This window comes from Oncorhynchus mykiss, chromosome 32, assembly GCF_013265735.2.
Source record: "Oncorhynchus mykiss isolate Arlee chromosome 32, USDA_OmykA_1.1, whole genome shotgun sequence".
Taxonomy (NCBI): domain Eukaryota; kingdom Metazoa; phylum Chordata; class Actinopteri; order Salmoniformes; family Salmonidae; genus Oncorhynchus; species Oncorhynchus mykiss.
Genome location: NC_050572.1, coordinates 16,437,534 through 16,455,781, shown reverse-complemented (window position 1 = coordinate 16,455,781; position 18,248 = coordinate 16,437,534). Strand labels below are relative to the sequence as shown.

General features: G+C 41.7%; 1 protein-coding gene across 10 annotated transcripts in view; it reads left to right on the top strand.

Annotated features, from left to right (window-relative positions):
- LOC110488015 (cytoplasmic dynein 1 intermediate chain 1) overlaps positions 1-18,248 on the top strand; it is a 111,631-nt gene that overhangs the window by 7,504 nt on the left and 85,879 nt on the right. For 2 of the 10 annotated variants that reach the window (XM_036970936.1, XM_036970937.1), the window contains exons 4-8: positions 107-203; positions 790-795; positions 1,500-1,550; positions 4,577-4,636; positions 5,081-5,202. In XM_036970936.1, coding sequence (XP_036826831.1) covers positions 107-203; positions 790-795; positions 1,500-1,550; positions 4,577-4,636; positions 5,081-5,202 — 336 coding nt within the window. Of the gene's footprint in view, positions 1-55; positions 204-789; positions 796-1,499; positions 1,551-4,576; positions 4,637-5,080; positions 5,203-18,248 lie in introns of all 10 variants that reach the window. The other 8 variants (XM_036970933.1, XM_036970934.1, XM_036970939.1 and 5 more) reach the window with 7 other exon arrangements.

The window sequence follows — 18,248 nt, the reverse complement described above, 5'->3', positions numbered from 1 at the left end:
ACCCTGTTTTTTCTTTCGGCCACCCTCTGTCTCTGGCATTGCTTGGGTTGACCAGTCCATCCGCTGCAGCCTTTAATGTTGGATACGTGTTATTTTCATTATTTAGTCCCGAACCCCATGTCCCCATCCAAATCAGTGAGCCGACACAGCACCCCCAGTGAGACGGGAAGTCAGGACTCTGCCGATGGGGCCACAGCCGGCAGGTAGGCAGCCATTTTGTTTATATGACTGTTATTACACTTTATTATAACATATGGTTGAGTTGGAGTTACTGACCCAGAGTAAGACCAGGGCAAGAGCAACTGGAATATTGCTGAGATGATAATATAATGAGAATGATGCTTATCATCCAATATATCAGGGATGTTCTCTGAAATATTATCATTGACTGTTTAGATTCAGTAGTAATACATTTGTAATGAAAAGCGCTATATCAAATCAATATATTATTATTACTGTGGTATTACTGTAGTATTACTATAGTATTCCTGTAGTATTCTAGTGGCCCTTTGGCTGTGTCCCCTGGCTTAAAGGAGTGCTACATGAAAAATGCATCATATGATACATCAAGGCAAGTCTTTGCTCAACTAAAAGTGCTTTACCTTGACTGCTGACATGCACCATTTTGGGAGATTTAATTTGAACTAATGGTCAAACATTTGTTAGAGTAATATTCCTTTAATGAAATGGTGGTTGTAGTTAAGTGACAAAACACTATAAGCATACAGTTTATCTGTGCTTCTAGCTCTCTCACATATCTCTCTTTGTCTCTTTGTATGGGATCTGCAGGTATAGGTAAGGACCAATGTCAGTGAGGGTTGTTGTTGGATGTTGTGTCTTGTAGCTGTGGGTTTTGATACACTCTGTGTACTGTCATGTATCTCATTCTATCATGACATAAGCACAACTCCAAAATAACATTTAATCTCTAAACTGTGTGATGTGAATATCAATCAGACTCAGATTTGATTTGCCATATTAAAACTCTCCCAACTTACTTTAGTTTTAAGGTATTTTAAGCCCAAATCCTAATTTTTTGGGAAAGATAGTTCTTTAAATGGATAACTTTTCAGAGAGCATCCTTGGTGAGCCACAAAATGTCCTGTACATGCTAGAATGCTCTGTAGATATCAACTTGATGCACATAATTCAACTCTCACTTCTCTGAAGAACATAGCCTCCAGGCTAACATAGCCTCTAGGCTATGTTCCCAGGCGTCATGCTGTGGCACTGCTGCAACCCATGTGTCATACATGCTTATGTGTCATCATACAGTAGCTGACGTTCATCTCATTCTCACACACCAAACCAGCACTGATGACTAAATGCGACTGTGTGTTATCTGTTAGATATCTGACACTGAGAAGGACCCCCAGAACCGCAATAGAGTACAATCCCCCTCAAGAATTGAACTCTATTGTCCCCATCAGGCATGATGTGTTGGTCATCGACGGTGTCCCATGTTGAGTGTGTTCATTTATGACTGTGTCCCCTCTCAGGTCAGGGTTGTCTGGCGTTAGTAAGCATCAGGCACAGGCTCAGAGCGACAGGTAAGCATTTTCTACTCAGAGCAAGGAATGCTCAAGCCCAAGTTTTTCGCCCACAGACAGGACACACAAACAGACAGACAGCCAGACAGACACAGTGATACAGATAGACAGTGAATGTTATGGCAGGTGTGTTTCTGTCAGGCATAAAAAGCTACAAAGGGTTGTTCTTTCCCTCTTGGGTGACTGCTGCCTGACACCTGCTGTTTCCCTAAACCACTGGCTTGAAAGATTTCCACTCGCATGATTCAGTAGAAGTCATTTCTCTGTGACAGATCTGACAAAACAGTCTTTTAGGGTGTCATCCCAGTTAAGACAGTCGGGTCGAGTGACGCGGTTGACGCTTTACCGCGCTCTACTAGCATTGTGCATCTGTTAAAGTGGTAATGGGCATGTTCAACATTCCTGAAAGGTACCATTGAGAAGTGGTACGCCGGTCAAAAATGCTAGCTACCCTGTCACAATTTGCACTTTGGGAGATGACTTTAGAGAAAGCTCCAGTTTGTTTATAAGCCACCCTGAATGATTGCCCCACAAACAAAAGCAAGCACAGCTTTATCACTAAGCATATACTGTATAAACAGAATATATTCTTAATACATGACATATGGGTGTTCTATATGTCATAGAACTGCTTTCATACAGTATACTGAATGTGATTGTGTACATGTATTGTGACTTGTGTATACTGTATGTGAAGATGCATACATTGTGTGCTGGTTCAATGTCCTGTATTGTTGGCACAAACTGGCATATATGAAATATGTAAATACAACATATCTGTTTGTAAAGCTATATATATATATATATATATATATATGTATATGAAATATGTAAATACAACATATCTGTTTGTAAAGCTATATATATGAAATATGTAAATACAACATATCTGTTTGTAAAGCTATATATATGAAATATGTAAATACAACATATCTGTTTGTAAAGCTATATATATATATATATATGTATATGAAATATGTAAATACAACATATCTGTTTGTAAAGCTATATATATATATATATATATGTATATGAAATATGTAAATACAACATATCTGTTTGTGAAGCTATATACAGTAACAGTCAAACGTTTGGACACACCTAGTCATTCAAGGTTTTTTTTTTATTTGTACCTTTACATTGTAGAATAATAGTGAAGAAGACATCAAAACTATGAAATAACATGTAGTAACCAAAAAAGTGTTAAACAAATCCAAATATATTTTAGATTTTAGATTCTTCAAAGGAAACACCCTTTGCCTTGATGACAGCTTTGCACACTCTTGGCATTCTCTCAACCAGCTTCATTTGAAATGCTTTTCTGACAGTCTTGAAGAGTTACCACGTATGCTGAGCACTTGTTGGCTGCTTTTCCTTCACTCTGCGGTCCAACTCATCCCAAACCATCTCAATTGGGTTGAGGTCGGGTGATTGTGGAGGCCAGGTCATCTGATGCCGCATTCAGCCTGGAGGTGTGTTTGGTCGTTGTCCTGTTGAAAAACAAATGATAGTCCCACTAAGCGCAAACCAGATGGTATGGCGTATCGCTGCATAATGCTGTGGTAGCCATGCCATTCTAAATAAATCTCAGACAGTGTCACCAGCAAAGCATCCCCCACACCATCACACCTCCTCCTCCATGCTTCACGGTGGGAACCACACATGCAGAGATCATCCGTTCACCTACTCGAGACACGGCGTATGGAACCAAAAAATCTCACATTTGGACTCATCAGATCAAAGGACAGATTTCCACCGGTCTAATGTCCATTGCTCGTGTTTCTTGGCCCAAGCAAGTCTCTTCTTCTTAGTGGTCTCCTTTAGTAGTGTTTTCTTTGCAGCAATTCGACCATGAAGGCCTGATTCACACAGTCTCCTCTGAACAGTTCATGTTGAGATGTGTCTGTCACTTGAACTCTGTGGAGCATTTATTTGCGCTGCAATTTCTGAGACTGGTAACTCTAATGAACTTATCCTCTGCAGCAGAGGTAACTCTGGGTCTTCCTTTCCTGTGGTGGTCCTCATGAGAGCCAGTTTCATCATAGTGCTTGATGGTTTTTGTGACTGCACTTGAAGAAACTTTCAAAGTTCTTGAAATGTTCCGTATTGACCGACCTTCATGTCTTAAAGTAATGATGAACTGTCGTTTCTCTTTGCTTATTTGAGCTGTTCTTGCCATAATATGAACTTGGTCTGTTATTATTCTACAATGTAGAAAATAGTAAAGTAAAGAACAACCCTGGAATGAGTAGGTGTGTCCAAACTTCTGACTGGAAGTGAATATGAAAGACGGAAATACAACATATCTGCTTGTAAAGCTTCTGCACTGTTGCATTATGTTGCATTATGTTGCATTATGTTGCATTATGTTGCATTATGTTGCATTTTGCCCAACATAAGATATATCATTTTATATTTGTCCAACCATTTGGATTTTGAAGAACAGATAAATCATATTTATATTATTCTATACATAGTTATTAAACCATTTTCATATTACCATGACATTTTGTACAAATATTGTACATTGTCCCACCATAATTTCATATTCATCAAATAGATATTCTGATATTTGACCAAGAATCTATAACAGGGAGATAGATAGAATCATGTTAAAACCTAAACATTTTCCCCATTGAATTACCCAACTGTCATGTCCCTAATAAGTGATTATGTTTGTCCTGTATGTCTCAGTGCCCTTGCATGTGTATTTCTGTCTAATGTTATTATGTTAGACATGTGTGTGCATGCGTGTGCATGTGTGTGCGAAGGTGTGGTTAGTTTCAATTCTGTTCCAATTCAGTCAATCAAGGAATCAATTTAAATTCCAAATCAAGAATGGAAAAACCCTCATTGAAAAGAGGATTTTGAATCTCAAGTAATCTCCTGATTCAACCGAATTGAATTGAACTGAAATGTACTCCAACCCAGCTCAGTATGTGTTTATCTGTGGGTTACTGCTGTGGCTCACCTAACCTGGCATGTGTTTTCCCTCCCTCTATTGCGCCCCCTGCTGCCCACCCGAGGACCCTGCAGTGGGACACTGACCCCTCTGTTCTGCAGCTGCAGGATGACTCTGAGCTAGGGTACATACCGGTTCCTCTCCTCTATTTCCTTCACTTTTTCCTTCTCTCTATCCGTACTCCTCTTGGGGAGGTGTGTGGTTCAATCAGAGAAGGGCTGTCTGAACACCAGGGGTGTATTCAGAGATGTGAAACAAGCAGATAGAAATACCATGAATAGAGCTGACTTGAGTCCTTACTCATGTCAAATTGGCATGGCTGTTCTACGCAATATATTTCTATCTGAATGTTCCACAACATTATTCCCTACTGAATTAAGCCCTGATGTACTGCAGGTGCGAAGGACTGAATCACCATATTAAATGTCTCAGTGTTTTATGCATGAATGTACCAGTGTGTGTGTGTACCAGTGTGTGTGTTGGTCAGCAGTGCTGAAGTGTGTAGCATGATGTACTACAGTACCCATAGTGCTCTGTGACCCACTACTTCCTGTCTCACTCCATCCAGGCGCAGGATGCATAGACTGGGGGCGTCTAAGATCACACAGGTGGACTTCCTACCCAGAGAGGTGGTGTCGTATTGCAAAGAGACTCAGACGCCCATCACTGGCACTACCCATCTGTCTGAGGGTGAGTGTGTAAGGTGTGCATGCGTGCGTGTGTATGTGTGTGAGTATTTTATAATCGACATAACACAGCACTATCGTTCTCTCGATTGCTCCCTCTTTACAGTATACCCTCTAAAAAAAACTATGAAAACAACCCTTTTCATATTTTTTTATGATTACATTAAAACCATGTGAAAACACATTGATCTGATTGCCATTACTGTCAGATGGGCTGTAGGCCTTACTGCCTGGCTTGATCCACAGTCTGTAAACCTGTAGTGATTTATATCCATTTGACCGACACAGCCCTTCATTTGCTGAGAGAGGGAAGGAGAAGAAAATGAGAAAAAGCCGAGAGTGAATGAAAGACAAGGAGAGAGAGAGCAGGAGGAGGCTTTTTTTTAAAGAGATGCCTGCCTGCTTGTCTTTACTCTGGCTGCCTGGAATCAGAGAGAACAGACACTGCATTGACTCCCAGCTCTAAGTAGAGGCAGAGTGACTGTCTGGGGGTAATACAAGATGGCTGCCGCTGTCAGAGGAGAGGAGCATCACCTGGAATGGTGGCTGTATCTGTCTCTCTCTGTGTCTCTGCATCTCGTCAGACTAACTTAGAACTGAGACACTACATTTGGATTCTGTTTCATCTGGATTTGCTTTGAAAGAAAATGTTGTGGAATATTTGATACATTTAATGTGAAATTGGTCAAGTTAATTTAATTATACTTGTTTGATGAAGTGTTAGCCTTTTACTGCGGTGGGCTAATTCAGGGCCACACAGAGTGATTCTTGGTAGTCTTAAACAAATCTACTTTGAAAGAAATTATACACCTCACACACATGGGTATGGGCTTAAAAAAAAGAAGACACCTCTACCATGTCAGATATAGAGTTGAAATGTATTACATTTTGAGTTTGCATCCCAATATTACACTTTATATACATCACAGAAGACTGAAATATAACAAACCCGCTTGACATAGAAACACTGGATTTTCAGCCTTTTTTTTAACATAATGTTTATTAATTATGAAAAACATGAATAACATTCCACCCATGAGGCCAAAGAGGGAGCTTTTTGTCATTGACTGAAGGAATGGGCTACTTTGTTATCGATATCATTTTTCATCACTCTCATCATTCTATAATTTTCATCATTAATGTGGCTAGGGGATTCAGGAAATGATTGGCTTCCACATAATTCCACATTCACAACTAAAGAAGTTGGTTTAGCTAATGCTTTGTGACATGTTTCCCTTAGTGTGTTCCAGCCTCTACTTTAACATTATTATTAACATGTGCTGGGATATAATACTCAACCAAATCATATATATATTTTTTTATATATGGAGTCCACAGGAGGAGTCCAAAAAACAATATAAAATGCAGATGGTTGGAGAGAAACAGAGAGAAAGAAAGAAAGTGCCAGAGAGGAGTGAGAGAGAAAGTGACAGAGAGAAGGAGTGAGAGAGAAAGTGACAGAGTGAAGGAGAGAGGAGTGAGAGAGAGAAGGAGTGAGAGAGAAAGTGACAGAGAGAAGGAGAGAGGAGTGAGAGAGAAAGTGGGAGAGAGAAAGAGACAGTGAGAGAGAGATACTGTAGAAAGAGAGAGAGAGAAAGAGATACAGTAAGAGAAAGAGACCGAGTAAGAGAGAGAGAGAGAGAGAAAGTGGGAGAGAGAAAGAGACAGAGTGAGATAGAGATACTGTAGAAAGAGAGAGAGAGAGAGAAAGAGATTGAGAGAGAGCGCCAAACATATCCATATATGGACCAAGCCAATAACAATGCCAGCATAGTATTTGCATAACACTGTGTGGTAGCTAGCCATAATGTACAGCATCGATTCTATCCCACTTATTTGTTCTGTTCTGGTCCTCCTTACCATCAAGCATTTGGGTCTGTACAGAAATGACAGTTACTGTAAGTGTAGTATTGTCTCACAAAATGGAACCTCATGTCATTCCCTGCATGGAATCTGAGAGTGTTCTTTTTTCTCTCCTCCTTCCTCCCCCCCCCCCCTTCCTTCCTTCCTTTCCCCCTCTCCCACCATCTTCTCCTGGCTCCTTGATCCCTCTGTTGGCTCCAGCTGGTGACCATGTGATCTCAGACTTCCTGTCATTATAATTGATGTGTTTTTATTCTTTCCACTTCCTTGAAGCCTGATCAGAATTAAAATGGCTGTTTGGAATTTCCTGTCAAAGGCGGGTCATTTATTCAGCAAGTGCAACCACTGACAACCCCTTTGATTGGCCGTTGCCCTTAGCGATGCAAGCTCCATGCAGTTTGTTTTCTTCTCCTCTCTTCTCCAACCCCCCCTGACCCCCAACTCCCCACCTCTGGTCCAAGAACTGGTTTGAGAAAGGAGTAGGTGTGTGTGTTTATGTATACTGAACAAAAATATGAAGGCAACATGCAACAATTTCAAAGATTTTACTTAGTTACAGTTAATTTGAGGAAATCGAATCTACTAATTTCACTTGACTGAGAATACAGATAGGCAATGCATCTTTTGGTCACAGATACCTTATCATGGTGAAACATGTTGAATGTCGGCAGATTAATGGCACGACAATGGGCCTCAGGATCTCCTCATGGTATCTGTGCATAAAATGCAATTGTGTTTGTTGTCAGTACCATAACCCCACCGCCACCATGGGGCTCTCTGTTCACAGCACACGTGGCCTGTGGTTGTGAGGCCGGTTGGTTGCACTGCCAAATTCTCTAAAACGATATTGGAGGCGGCTTATGGTAGAGAAATTATAATTAAATCATCTGGCAACAGCTCTGGTGGACATTCCTGCAGTCAGCATGCCAACTGCATGCTCCCTCAAAACTTGAGACATTTGTGGCATTGTGTTGTGTGACAAAAATGCACCTTTTAGAGTGGCCTTTTATTGTCCCCAGCACATGGTGCACCTGTGTAACGATCATGCTGTTTAATCAACTTCTTGATATGCCACACCTGTCAGATGGCTGGATTATCTGGTCAAAGGAGAAATGCTCACTAACAGGGATGTAAACAAATTTGTGTGCAAAATGTGATCGAAATAAGCTTTTTGTGCATATGGAACATTTCTGGGATCTTATATTTTAGCTCATGAAACATGGGAACAACACTTTACATGTTGCATTTATATTTCTGTCCTGTGTGTGTGTGTGTGTGTGTGCGTGTCCGTGCGTGCGTGCGTGCGTGCGTGCGAGCTAGCGTAGGTTGTCTGTGTGGAGGTGACCTCGGCCTTAGGAGACCCTGCAGGAGATGTGGGAGGGGTGATGATCTGAATCGGTTTCTCTGGCCACCTGCTACATAACATGCCTCCTGACTGTGTGTTTGTTCAGGCAAGCCAGGAGCTCCTCCCTCTGATTGGTGAACCTTAACAGACGCAGCACATGTTTGCTGCGTTCTCTGTGGTTAGAACCAGGGTCAGACAGATGCTGCTGGCTCTTGGAACTGGGTTCTGATGTTCTAGATATGGCAGGGTGGACTACTGGAACGTTTTCAGAATTTGAAAATGATGACTTGACCCCTGGTGCCAAACAGTGGTCGTTCCGAACCATTGCACTGACAGATTAGGCAGGGCTGTCGTTAAGTGTTTTCAGAGCTAGCATACTGTAACGTCTCCCCAAGGAGAATTACAGTGTAAGGGTCCTCATGCTGGTGGGTAAAGTATGATCTGGTCTGGTGGTGCAGAAATTCATGGTTAAGATATTATGCATTTATGCAAAGATGTTTTGGCATATTTCCCTCCTTTTCTTGCCTCCCTCCCTCCCTCCCTCCATCTCCCTCCCCCACCCCTCTCTCTCTCTCTTTCTCTCTCTCTCTCTCTCTCTCTCTCTCTCTCTCTCTGCATCCATCTCCCTCTCTCTCTCTCTCCCTCTGTATTCTGCTCCCTCTCTCTCTCTCTCTCTCTCTCTCTCTCTTTCTTTCTCTCTCTCTCTCTCTCTCTCTCTCCATCCATCTCCCTCTCTCTTTCAATTCAATGTAAGTGCTTTATTGGCATAGGAAACATATGTTTACATTGCTAACGCAAGTGAAATAGATAATAAACAAAAGTGAAATAATCAACAAAAAGGAACAGTAAACATTACACTCACAAAAGTTCCAAAATAATAAAGACATTTCAAATGTCATATTATGTGCAAATAGTTCAAGTACAAAAGGAAAAATAAATAACCATAAACATGAGTTGTATTTACAATGGCGTTTGTTCTTCACTGGTTTCCCTTTTCTTGAGAAAGTATTCACCCCCTTGGCATTTTTCCTATATGTTGCCTTACAACCTGGAATTAAAAGATATTTTTGGGGGGGTTCGTATCATTTGATTTACACAACATGCCTACCACTTTAAAAATGTTAAAATAAGACAAAAAACTGAAAACTTGAGCGTGCATAACTAGTCACCCCCCCCAAAGTCAATACTTTGTAGAGCCACCTTTTGCAGCAATTACAGCTGCTAGTCTCTTGGGATATATCTCTATAAGCTTGGCACATCTAGCCACTGGGATTTTTGCCCATTCTTCAGTGCAAAACTGCTCCAGAAATAGCATTATCCAGTTAAATGTTTCCCCTTGAACCATTCAATTGTTCCTTTAGCAGTATGCTTAGGGTCATTGTCCTGCTGGAAAGGTGAACCTCCGTCCCTGTCTCAAATCTCTGGAAGACTGAAACAGGTTTCCCTCAAGAATTTCCCTGTATTTAGTGCCATCCATCATTCGTTAAATTCTGACCAGTTTCCCAGTCCCTGCTGATGAAAAACATCAGCAGGGACTGGGATGGTGTTCTCGGGGTGATGAGAGGTGTTGGGTTTGCTCCAGAAATAGCATTATCCTTGAAGGCCAAAAAGCTCAATTTTGGTCTCATCTGACCAGAGTACCTTCTTCCATATGTTTGTGGAGTCTCCCACATGCCTTTTGGCGAACACCAAACGTGTTTGATTATTTTCTTCTTTAAGCAATGGATTTTTTCTGGCCACTCTTCCGTAAACCCCAGCTCTGTGGAGTGTACGGCTTAAAGTGGTCCTATGGACAGATTCTCCAACCTCCGCTATGGAGCTTTGCAGCTCCTTCAGGGTTATCTTTGGTCTCTTTGTTGCCTCCCTGATTAATGCCCTCCTTGCCTGGTCCGTGAGTTTTGGTGGGCGGCCCGCACTCTCTTGGCAGGTTTATTGTGGTGGCAATTTTTTTTATAATGGATTTAATGGTGCTCCGCGGGATGTTCAAAGTCTCTGATATTTTTTTATAACCCAACCCTGATCTGTACTTCTCCGCAACTTTGTCCCTGACCTGTTTGGAGAGCTCCTTGCTCTTCATGGTGCAGCTTGCTTGGTGTTGTTGCAGACTGGGGCCTTTCAGAACAGGTGTATACAGTTGAAGTCAGAAGTTTACATACACATTTAAACTCAGTTTTTCACAATTCCTGACATGTATCATAGTAAAAAAATCCCTGTCTTAGGTCAGTTAGGATCACCACTTTATTTTAAGAATGTGAAATGTCAGAATAATAGCAGAGAGAATTATATATTTCAGCTTTTATTTCTTTCATCACATTCCCAGTGGGTCAGAAGTTTACATATACTCAATTAGTATTTGGTAGCATTGCCTTTAAATTGTTTAACTTGGGTCAAATGTTTCGGGTAGCCTTCCACAAGCTTCCCACAATAAGTTGTGTGAATTTTGGCCCATTCTTTCTGACAGAGCTGGTGTAACTGAGTCAGATTTGTAGGCCTCCTTGCACTCAAACGCTTTTTCAGTTCTGCCCACATATTTTCTATACGATTGAGGTCAGGGCTTTGTGATGGCCACTCCAATAATCCACAACTTTGGAAGTATGCTTGGGGTCATTGTCCATTTGGAAGACCCATTTTCGACCAAGCTTTAACTTCCTGACTGATGTATCCACATAATTGTCCTCCCTCATGAAGCCATCTATTTTGTGAAGTGCACCAGTGCCTCCTGCAGCAAAGCACCCCCACAACATGATGCTGCCATCCCCGTTCTTCACGGTTGGGATGGTGTTCTTCAGCTTGTATGCCTCCCCGTTTTTCCTCCAAGCATAATGATGGTCATTATGGCCAAACAGTGAAACAGTTAAACTCTTTTGTGTATATCCATTACATGAAATCCAAATAAAAATCCATTTAAATTACAGGTTGTAATGCAACAAAATAGGAAAATGGCCAAAGGGGATGAATACCTTTGCAAGGCACTGTTTCTACTGAGATATCTACTGCAGCCCTCATCCGCCACATACAACATCCGTTCTGCCAGTCACATTCTGTTAAGGTCCCCAAAGCACACACATCCCTGGGTCACTCCTCTTTTCAGTTCGCTGCAGCTAGCGACTGGATCGAGCTGCAACAAACACTTAAACTGGACAGTTTTATCTCAATCTCTTCGTTCAAAGACTCAATCATTGACACTCTTACTGACTGTTGTGGCTGCTTTGTGTGATGTATTGTTGTCTTTACCTTCTTGCCCTTTGTGCTGTTGTCTGTGCCCAATAATGTTTGTACCATGTTTTGTGCTGCTAAAATGTTGTGTTGCTACCATGTTGTTGTTATGTTGTGTTGCTACCATGCTGTGTCGTCATGTGTTGCTGCCTTGCTATGTTGTTCTATTAGGTCTCTCTTTATGTAGTGTTGTGTCTCTCTTGTTGTGATGAGTGTTTTGTCCTATATTTATACTGTATTTATGTTTTATTTTTAATCCCAGGGCCCTGTCCCTGCAGGAGGCCTTTTGCCTTTTGGTAGGCCCTCATTGTAAATAATAATTTGTTATTAACTGACTTGCCTAGTTAAATAAAGGTTAAATAAAAATAAATAAATACAAATGATTGTGGCATCAGGTCACAAATATTGCCGCTGTGATGGCACATTGTGGTATTTCACCCAATAGATATGGAGTTTATCAAAATTGGGTTTGTTTTTTTATTATTTGTGGGTCTGTGTAATCTAAGGGAAATACCTGTCTCTAGTATGATCATACACAGGTTAGGAAGTGCAGCTCAGTTTGTGGGCAGTGTGCACATAGCCTGTCTTCTCGCTCTGTCTCTGTCTCTCTCTCCTCTCTCTCCATCTCTCTGCCCTCAGGGCCTTAGCAAGACCTTATGATCCCGGTCGGCAGGCCTAACAGTTCAGCCTAATTTCCCTGGGATAGTGTCTCTCTCCTCTGTTAAAACTGACATTTCTGCCAAAAAAGAGAGAGAAAGAGAGAGACAAGGAGAGTGAAAGAGAGGGAGAAACACAGCTGTCAATCTGCTGGAGGAATAAAGGGGGTAATTAGGCTGTTTAATTGGGGTGGTGGTGTGTCCTATCGACCAAGCTAATTCACTATGGAGTGTCCTGGGCTACCTCCCAAATGACACCCTATTCCCTACATAGTGCACTACTTTTGACCAGAGCCCGTTAGATTTGCTGCTGTACACTGTTGGGGTGCGTCAGGTTTAAATTATGCGATTGGCTCATGTTGGGGTTCCTACTGTGAGTGGTTGTCATGGTGACTGTAGTGTAACTGACCTTTTGACCTAGAGTTTTATTGTTATTAATGAGGCCTGGCTGCTGTGCAGCAGTGGATCAAATGGTTTCACCAATAAAACATTTGATAGTAGTCAGACCTCACTGGCCTGTCTAGACATCTTATTTATGTGTTTTTAATTTAAATTTCAATGTATTATTTTATACCATTTCATATGGAGGGGCACTAGTAACGACCCTGAATTGCAGAAGAGAGCAGAAAATATATCTTGTTCAATTTCTTTCTCTATTGGTAGAGCTGAAGGTCTGTGAAGTTATTGAATTGTCCAGCAATGTGGCAGCAAAGATGGTCTGAATTTAAACCATGAAGCATTTGTAAGGCCATGATGATATTCAAAATGGAGGAGGTCTGCGTGTGTGACAGGAACTGAAACTCTTGTCTCCTAATCACTTTAACTGTGGATGGATGACTCAGGGATTCTCACATAATTTGACAATGTCTGTTGAACTCTTGACCTCCCATATTTCCCAGAGCTCTTGTTCTGGGCGTCTGGTAGTAGTAGTAGTAGTAGTGTGTGTGACTCTTATTTAAGTTAATGCAATGAAGCTTTTCATTTCCGAAAGTGCTTTTTCCATAGTGACTGTGTGTGGTGTGAGCTTGGTGCAGATCCCTTGTCCCAGTGATTCCCATTGAGTGGTCAGAGGATCTGATTGTCCTTAGTGTGCATTGTGTCACAATCAGATCAAGGCCCAGTCATTGTAGCTTCATAAAGATGGCTCCAGGTCCTGATTGGCCTCATGATGTCTATGAAAGAGCAGGGTTGTGGTCTGTCTGTATGACTACAGAGTGTGTTGTGTTACTGTGTCAGTGGAATAGTCTGAAGTTGCAACTAACCACTGTTACAAGGTCTGATACCATTTCCTTCCACCAATAGTTAATAGTACTATTAAAGGTATGGTAATCTGATCCTAGATCTGTGGTAAAGGGCTATAAGTCTAGTGATGGGAGGGCTAAGGCGTATGTGGAGAAGTAATGCAGCAGGGCACATATTCACAAAGTGTCTCAGAGTGCTGCTCTCGGATCGGTTTTGCCTTTTAGATGATAATATTATAAGAACAGGCAAGATCTAATCCTATATCAGCCCTCCTGCTTTGAGACACAGGCCCAGATATCTGTCCCCGTCTCTCTGAGGTTAGTGCCCCTCTCTCTGACCCTGAGCCCAGCCAAACCAACACAATCAGGAAGTTAGCGTGGGAAGGCCAGAGCGTTGACACAGCACCCCATCCGCTATTTACCCTTTACTGATTTCCATCAGGGAGATAAGTATCACTTTTACAAGTATTAAAAAGGAACCCGTCAAGGCTGAGTGTCTGTGCGTGTGTGCGTGCGTGCGTACGTACGTGCGTGCGTATATACAGTATGTTTGTGTGCGTTTCCGATAGGGTTGGACCAGGATCCGTTTGGCATAGGCTCAGTAAGGGCCCAGTCCCGTCCAAACTCCTGGCATCGGTTTCGTTCAATGGAGCCTTACAAGGCTAGCAATGAGTCGAAATGGAAAAGACAGAGAATGGGAGAGAGAGAGATGGAGTGGGACAGAGAGATGGAGTGGGAGAGAGAGAGAGAGAGAGAGAGAGAGCTGGACCAGTTGAGGGAGGAGTAGTTTGGTCCAGGGCTGCTGGGAGACTTGTTTGTAACAGTTATGATATTAGAGCAGTAATTGTGAGCACTGAGCCACATTTAAAATGTGCCTCAAGAAGTCCAGTTTATTTTCACTTGGTGTTACCACTCTGGCCTCAGATGGATTAGAAGATGACATGGTCAAGTGTGTGTATACATTGTAGAGGTCGACCGACTATGATTTTTCATCGCCGATACCGATTATTGGAGGACCAAAAAAAGCCGATACTGATTAATCTGCCGATTTTTATATATATTTGTAATAATGACAATTACAACAATACTGAATGAACACAAATTTGTACTTAATATTATACATCAAATAAAATACATTTAGCCTCAAATAAATAATGAAACATATTCAATTTGATTTAAATAATGCAAAAACAAAGTATTGGAGAAGAAAGTAAAAGTGCAATATGTGCCATGTAAAAAAGCTAACGTTTGAGTTCCATGCTCAGAACATGAGAACATATGAAAGCTGGTGGTTCCTTTTAACATGAGTCTTCAATAATTCCAGGTAAGAAGTTTTAGGTTGTAGTTATTATAGGACTATTTCTTTCTATACCATTTGTATTTCATATACCTTTGACTATTGGATGTTCTAATAGGTACTTTAGTATTGCCAGCCTCATCTCGGGAGTTGATAGGCTTGAAGTCATAAACAGCGCAATGCTTGAAGCACAGCGAAGAGCTGCTGGCAAATGCAGGAAAGTGCTGTTTGAATGAATCCTTACGAGCCTGCTGCTGCCTACCATCGCTCAGTCAGACTGCTCTATCAAATCATAGACTTAGGTATAACATAACAAACACAGAAATAATAGCCTATAGGTCATTAATATGGTCAAATCCGGAAACTATCATTTCGAAAACAAAACGTTTATTCTTTCAGTGAAATACGGAACCGTTCCATATTTTATCTAACGGGTGGCATCCATTAGTCTAAATATTCCTGTTACATTGCACAACCTTCAATGTTATGTCATAATTACGTAAAATTCTGCCAAATTAATTATTGTTAGGAAGAAATGGTCTTCACACAGTTTGCAACGAGCCATGCGGCCCAAACTGCTGCATATACCCGGACTCTGCTTGCACAGAACGCAAGAGAAGTGACACAATTTTCCTAGTTAAAATAAATTAATGTTAGCAGGCAATATTAACTAAATATTCAGGTTTAAAATGATATACTTGTGTATTGATTTAAAGAAAGGCATTGATGTTTATGGTTAGGTACACATTGGTGCAACGACAGGGCTTTTTTTGCGAATGCGCTTGTTAAATCACCTGTTTGGCGAAGTAGGCTCTGTTTTTGGGGTGGCAGGGTAGCCTAGTGGTTAGAGTGTTGGACTAGTAACCGAAAGGTTGCAAGTTCAAATCCCTGAGCTGATAAGGTACAAATCTGTTGTTCTGCCCCTGAGCAAGGCAGTTAACCCACTAGTCTATAATTGAAAATAATACTTTTTCTTAACTGACTTGCCTAGTTAAATAAAGGTACAATTTTTTTTTTAAATCAATAATAAATTAACAGGCACCGCATCGATTATATGCAACACAGGATAAACTAGTAATATCATCAACCATGTGTAGTTAACTAGTGATTATGTTAAGATTGATCGTTTTTTATAAGATAAGTTTAATGCTAGCTAGAACCTTGTTGCATAACAGGTAGTCAGCCTGCCACGCAATCTCCTCGTGGAGTGCAAAGTAATCGGCCATAATCGGTGTCAAAAATGCTGATTACAGATTGTTATGAAAACTTGAAATCGGCCCTAATTAATCGGCCATTCTGATTAATCAGTCGACCTCTAGTACATAGTGTGTGTTTCTTTCTTTAGGCTTTCCTGAACCACTAACTCCCGGGGACTGTATTGTGTGTTATTGTATCTGTGTGTGTTTGGTTGTGTACATGTTTGACAGCGTGCATGCGAGCGTGTGTTCATGTGCTATGCGTGTGTGTGTATATTGTGTGTAGAAGGGAGTGATTCACTCGCTGGTTGTTGTGTGTGTACTGTGTACTGTGTGTAGAAGGAAGTGATTCACTCGCTGGTTGTTGTGTGTGTACTGTGTGTAGAAGGGAGTGAGTCACTCGCTGGTTGTTGTGTGTGTACTGTGTGTAGAAGGGAGTGATTCACTCACTGGTTGTTGTGTGTGTACTGTGTGTAGAAGGGAATGATTCACTCGCTGGTTGTTGTGTGTGTACTGTGTGTAAAAGGGAGTGATTCACTCGCTGGTTGTTGTGTGTGTACTGTGTGTAGAAGGGAGTGATTCACTCGCTGGTTGTTGTGTGTGTACTGTGTACTGTGTGTAGAAGGGAGTGATTCACTCGCTGGTTGTTGTGTGTGTACTGTGTGTAGAAGGGAGTGATTCACTTGCTGGTTGTTGTATGTGTACTGTGTGTAGAAGGGAGTGATTCACTCGCTGGTTGTTGTATGTGTACTGTGTGTAGAAGTGAGTGATTCACTCGCTGGTTGTTGTGTGTGTACTGTGTACTGTGTGTAGAAGGGAGGGATTCACTCACTGGTTGTTGTGTGTGTACTGTGTATAGAAGGGAGTGATTCACTCGCTGGTTGTTGTGTGTGTACTGTGTACTGTGTGTAGAAGGGAGGGATTCACTCGCTGGTTGTTGTGTGTGTACTGTGTATAGAAGGGAGTGATTCACTCACTGGTTGTTGTGTGTGTACTGTGTGTAGAAGGGAGTGATTCACTCGCTGGTTGTTGTGTGTGTACTGTGTGTAGAAGGGAGTGATTCACTCGCTGGTTGTTGTGTGTGTACTGTGTGTAGAACTGAGTGATTCACTCACTGGTTGTTGTGTGTGTACTGTGTGTAGAAGGGAGTGATTCACTCGCTGGTTGTTGTGTGTGTACTGTGTGTAGAAGGGAGTGATTCACTCGCTGGTTGTTGTGTGTGTACTGTGTGTAGAACTGAGTGATTCACTCACTGGTTGTTGTGTGTGTACTGTGTGTAGAAGGGAGGGATTCACTCACTGGTTGTTGTGTGTGTACTGTGTGTAGAAGGGAGGGATTCACTCACTGGTTGTTGTTCTTCTACAGTTGTGCTTTTCACTTGTGTCGGCTGCTAACTGCAGGAAAAGCCAGTTCTAACTGCTAATGTGCTTTTCACTTGTGTCGGCTGCTAACTGCAGGAAAAGCCCGTTCTAACTGCTAATGTGCTTTTCACTTGTGTCGGCTGCTAACTGCAGGAAAAGCCAGTTCTAACTGCTAATGTGAAAAGTATTACTGACAATCTGCTGCAGCACTTCCTCACCCACTTTGATTTTTAAAAATTGTGAAGTTATTATGTCCAACATGTTGATTCAATCAACGTTTTTCTTGTAGCCACCAACTATCTGAAATATTGTTGATGGGTTTTTGATCTTGAAAAATGTTCACACTGCAATACTCACACTACTGCTTATGGTAATGTTTATTCATGATTTACATCATCACTATGCTAGTAATGATATTAGCGCTTGTCCTGTGGTGCTTGAAATGAATGAACTATATTCAGGCTTATTTCCAGTGAGAGCAGTTTATTTCATTCTTTCAGAAGGGCTGACATTGACAATAACAAAGCAAAGATGACCAAAACAAATGTTTGTATAAGACGGATGCAAGGACACAACAACTCTGTATCCACTTTGTCTGTCAGTCAGCCAGTCAGTCAGCCAGTCAGTCAGCCAGTCAGTCAGCCAGTCAGTCAGTCAGCCATTCAGCCAGGCAGTCAGCCAGTCAGTCAGCCAGTCAGTCAGCCAGTCAGTCAGCCAGTCAGTCAGCCAGTCAGTCAGTCAGCCATTCAGCCAGGCAGTCAGCCAGTCAGTCAGCCAGTCAGTCAGCCAGTCAGTCAGTCAGCCAGTCAGTCAGCCAGTCAGTCAGCCAGTCAGTCAGTCAGCCAGTCAGCCAGTCAGCCAGTCAGTCAGCCAGG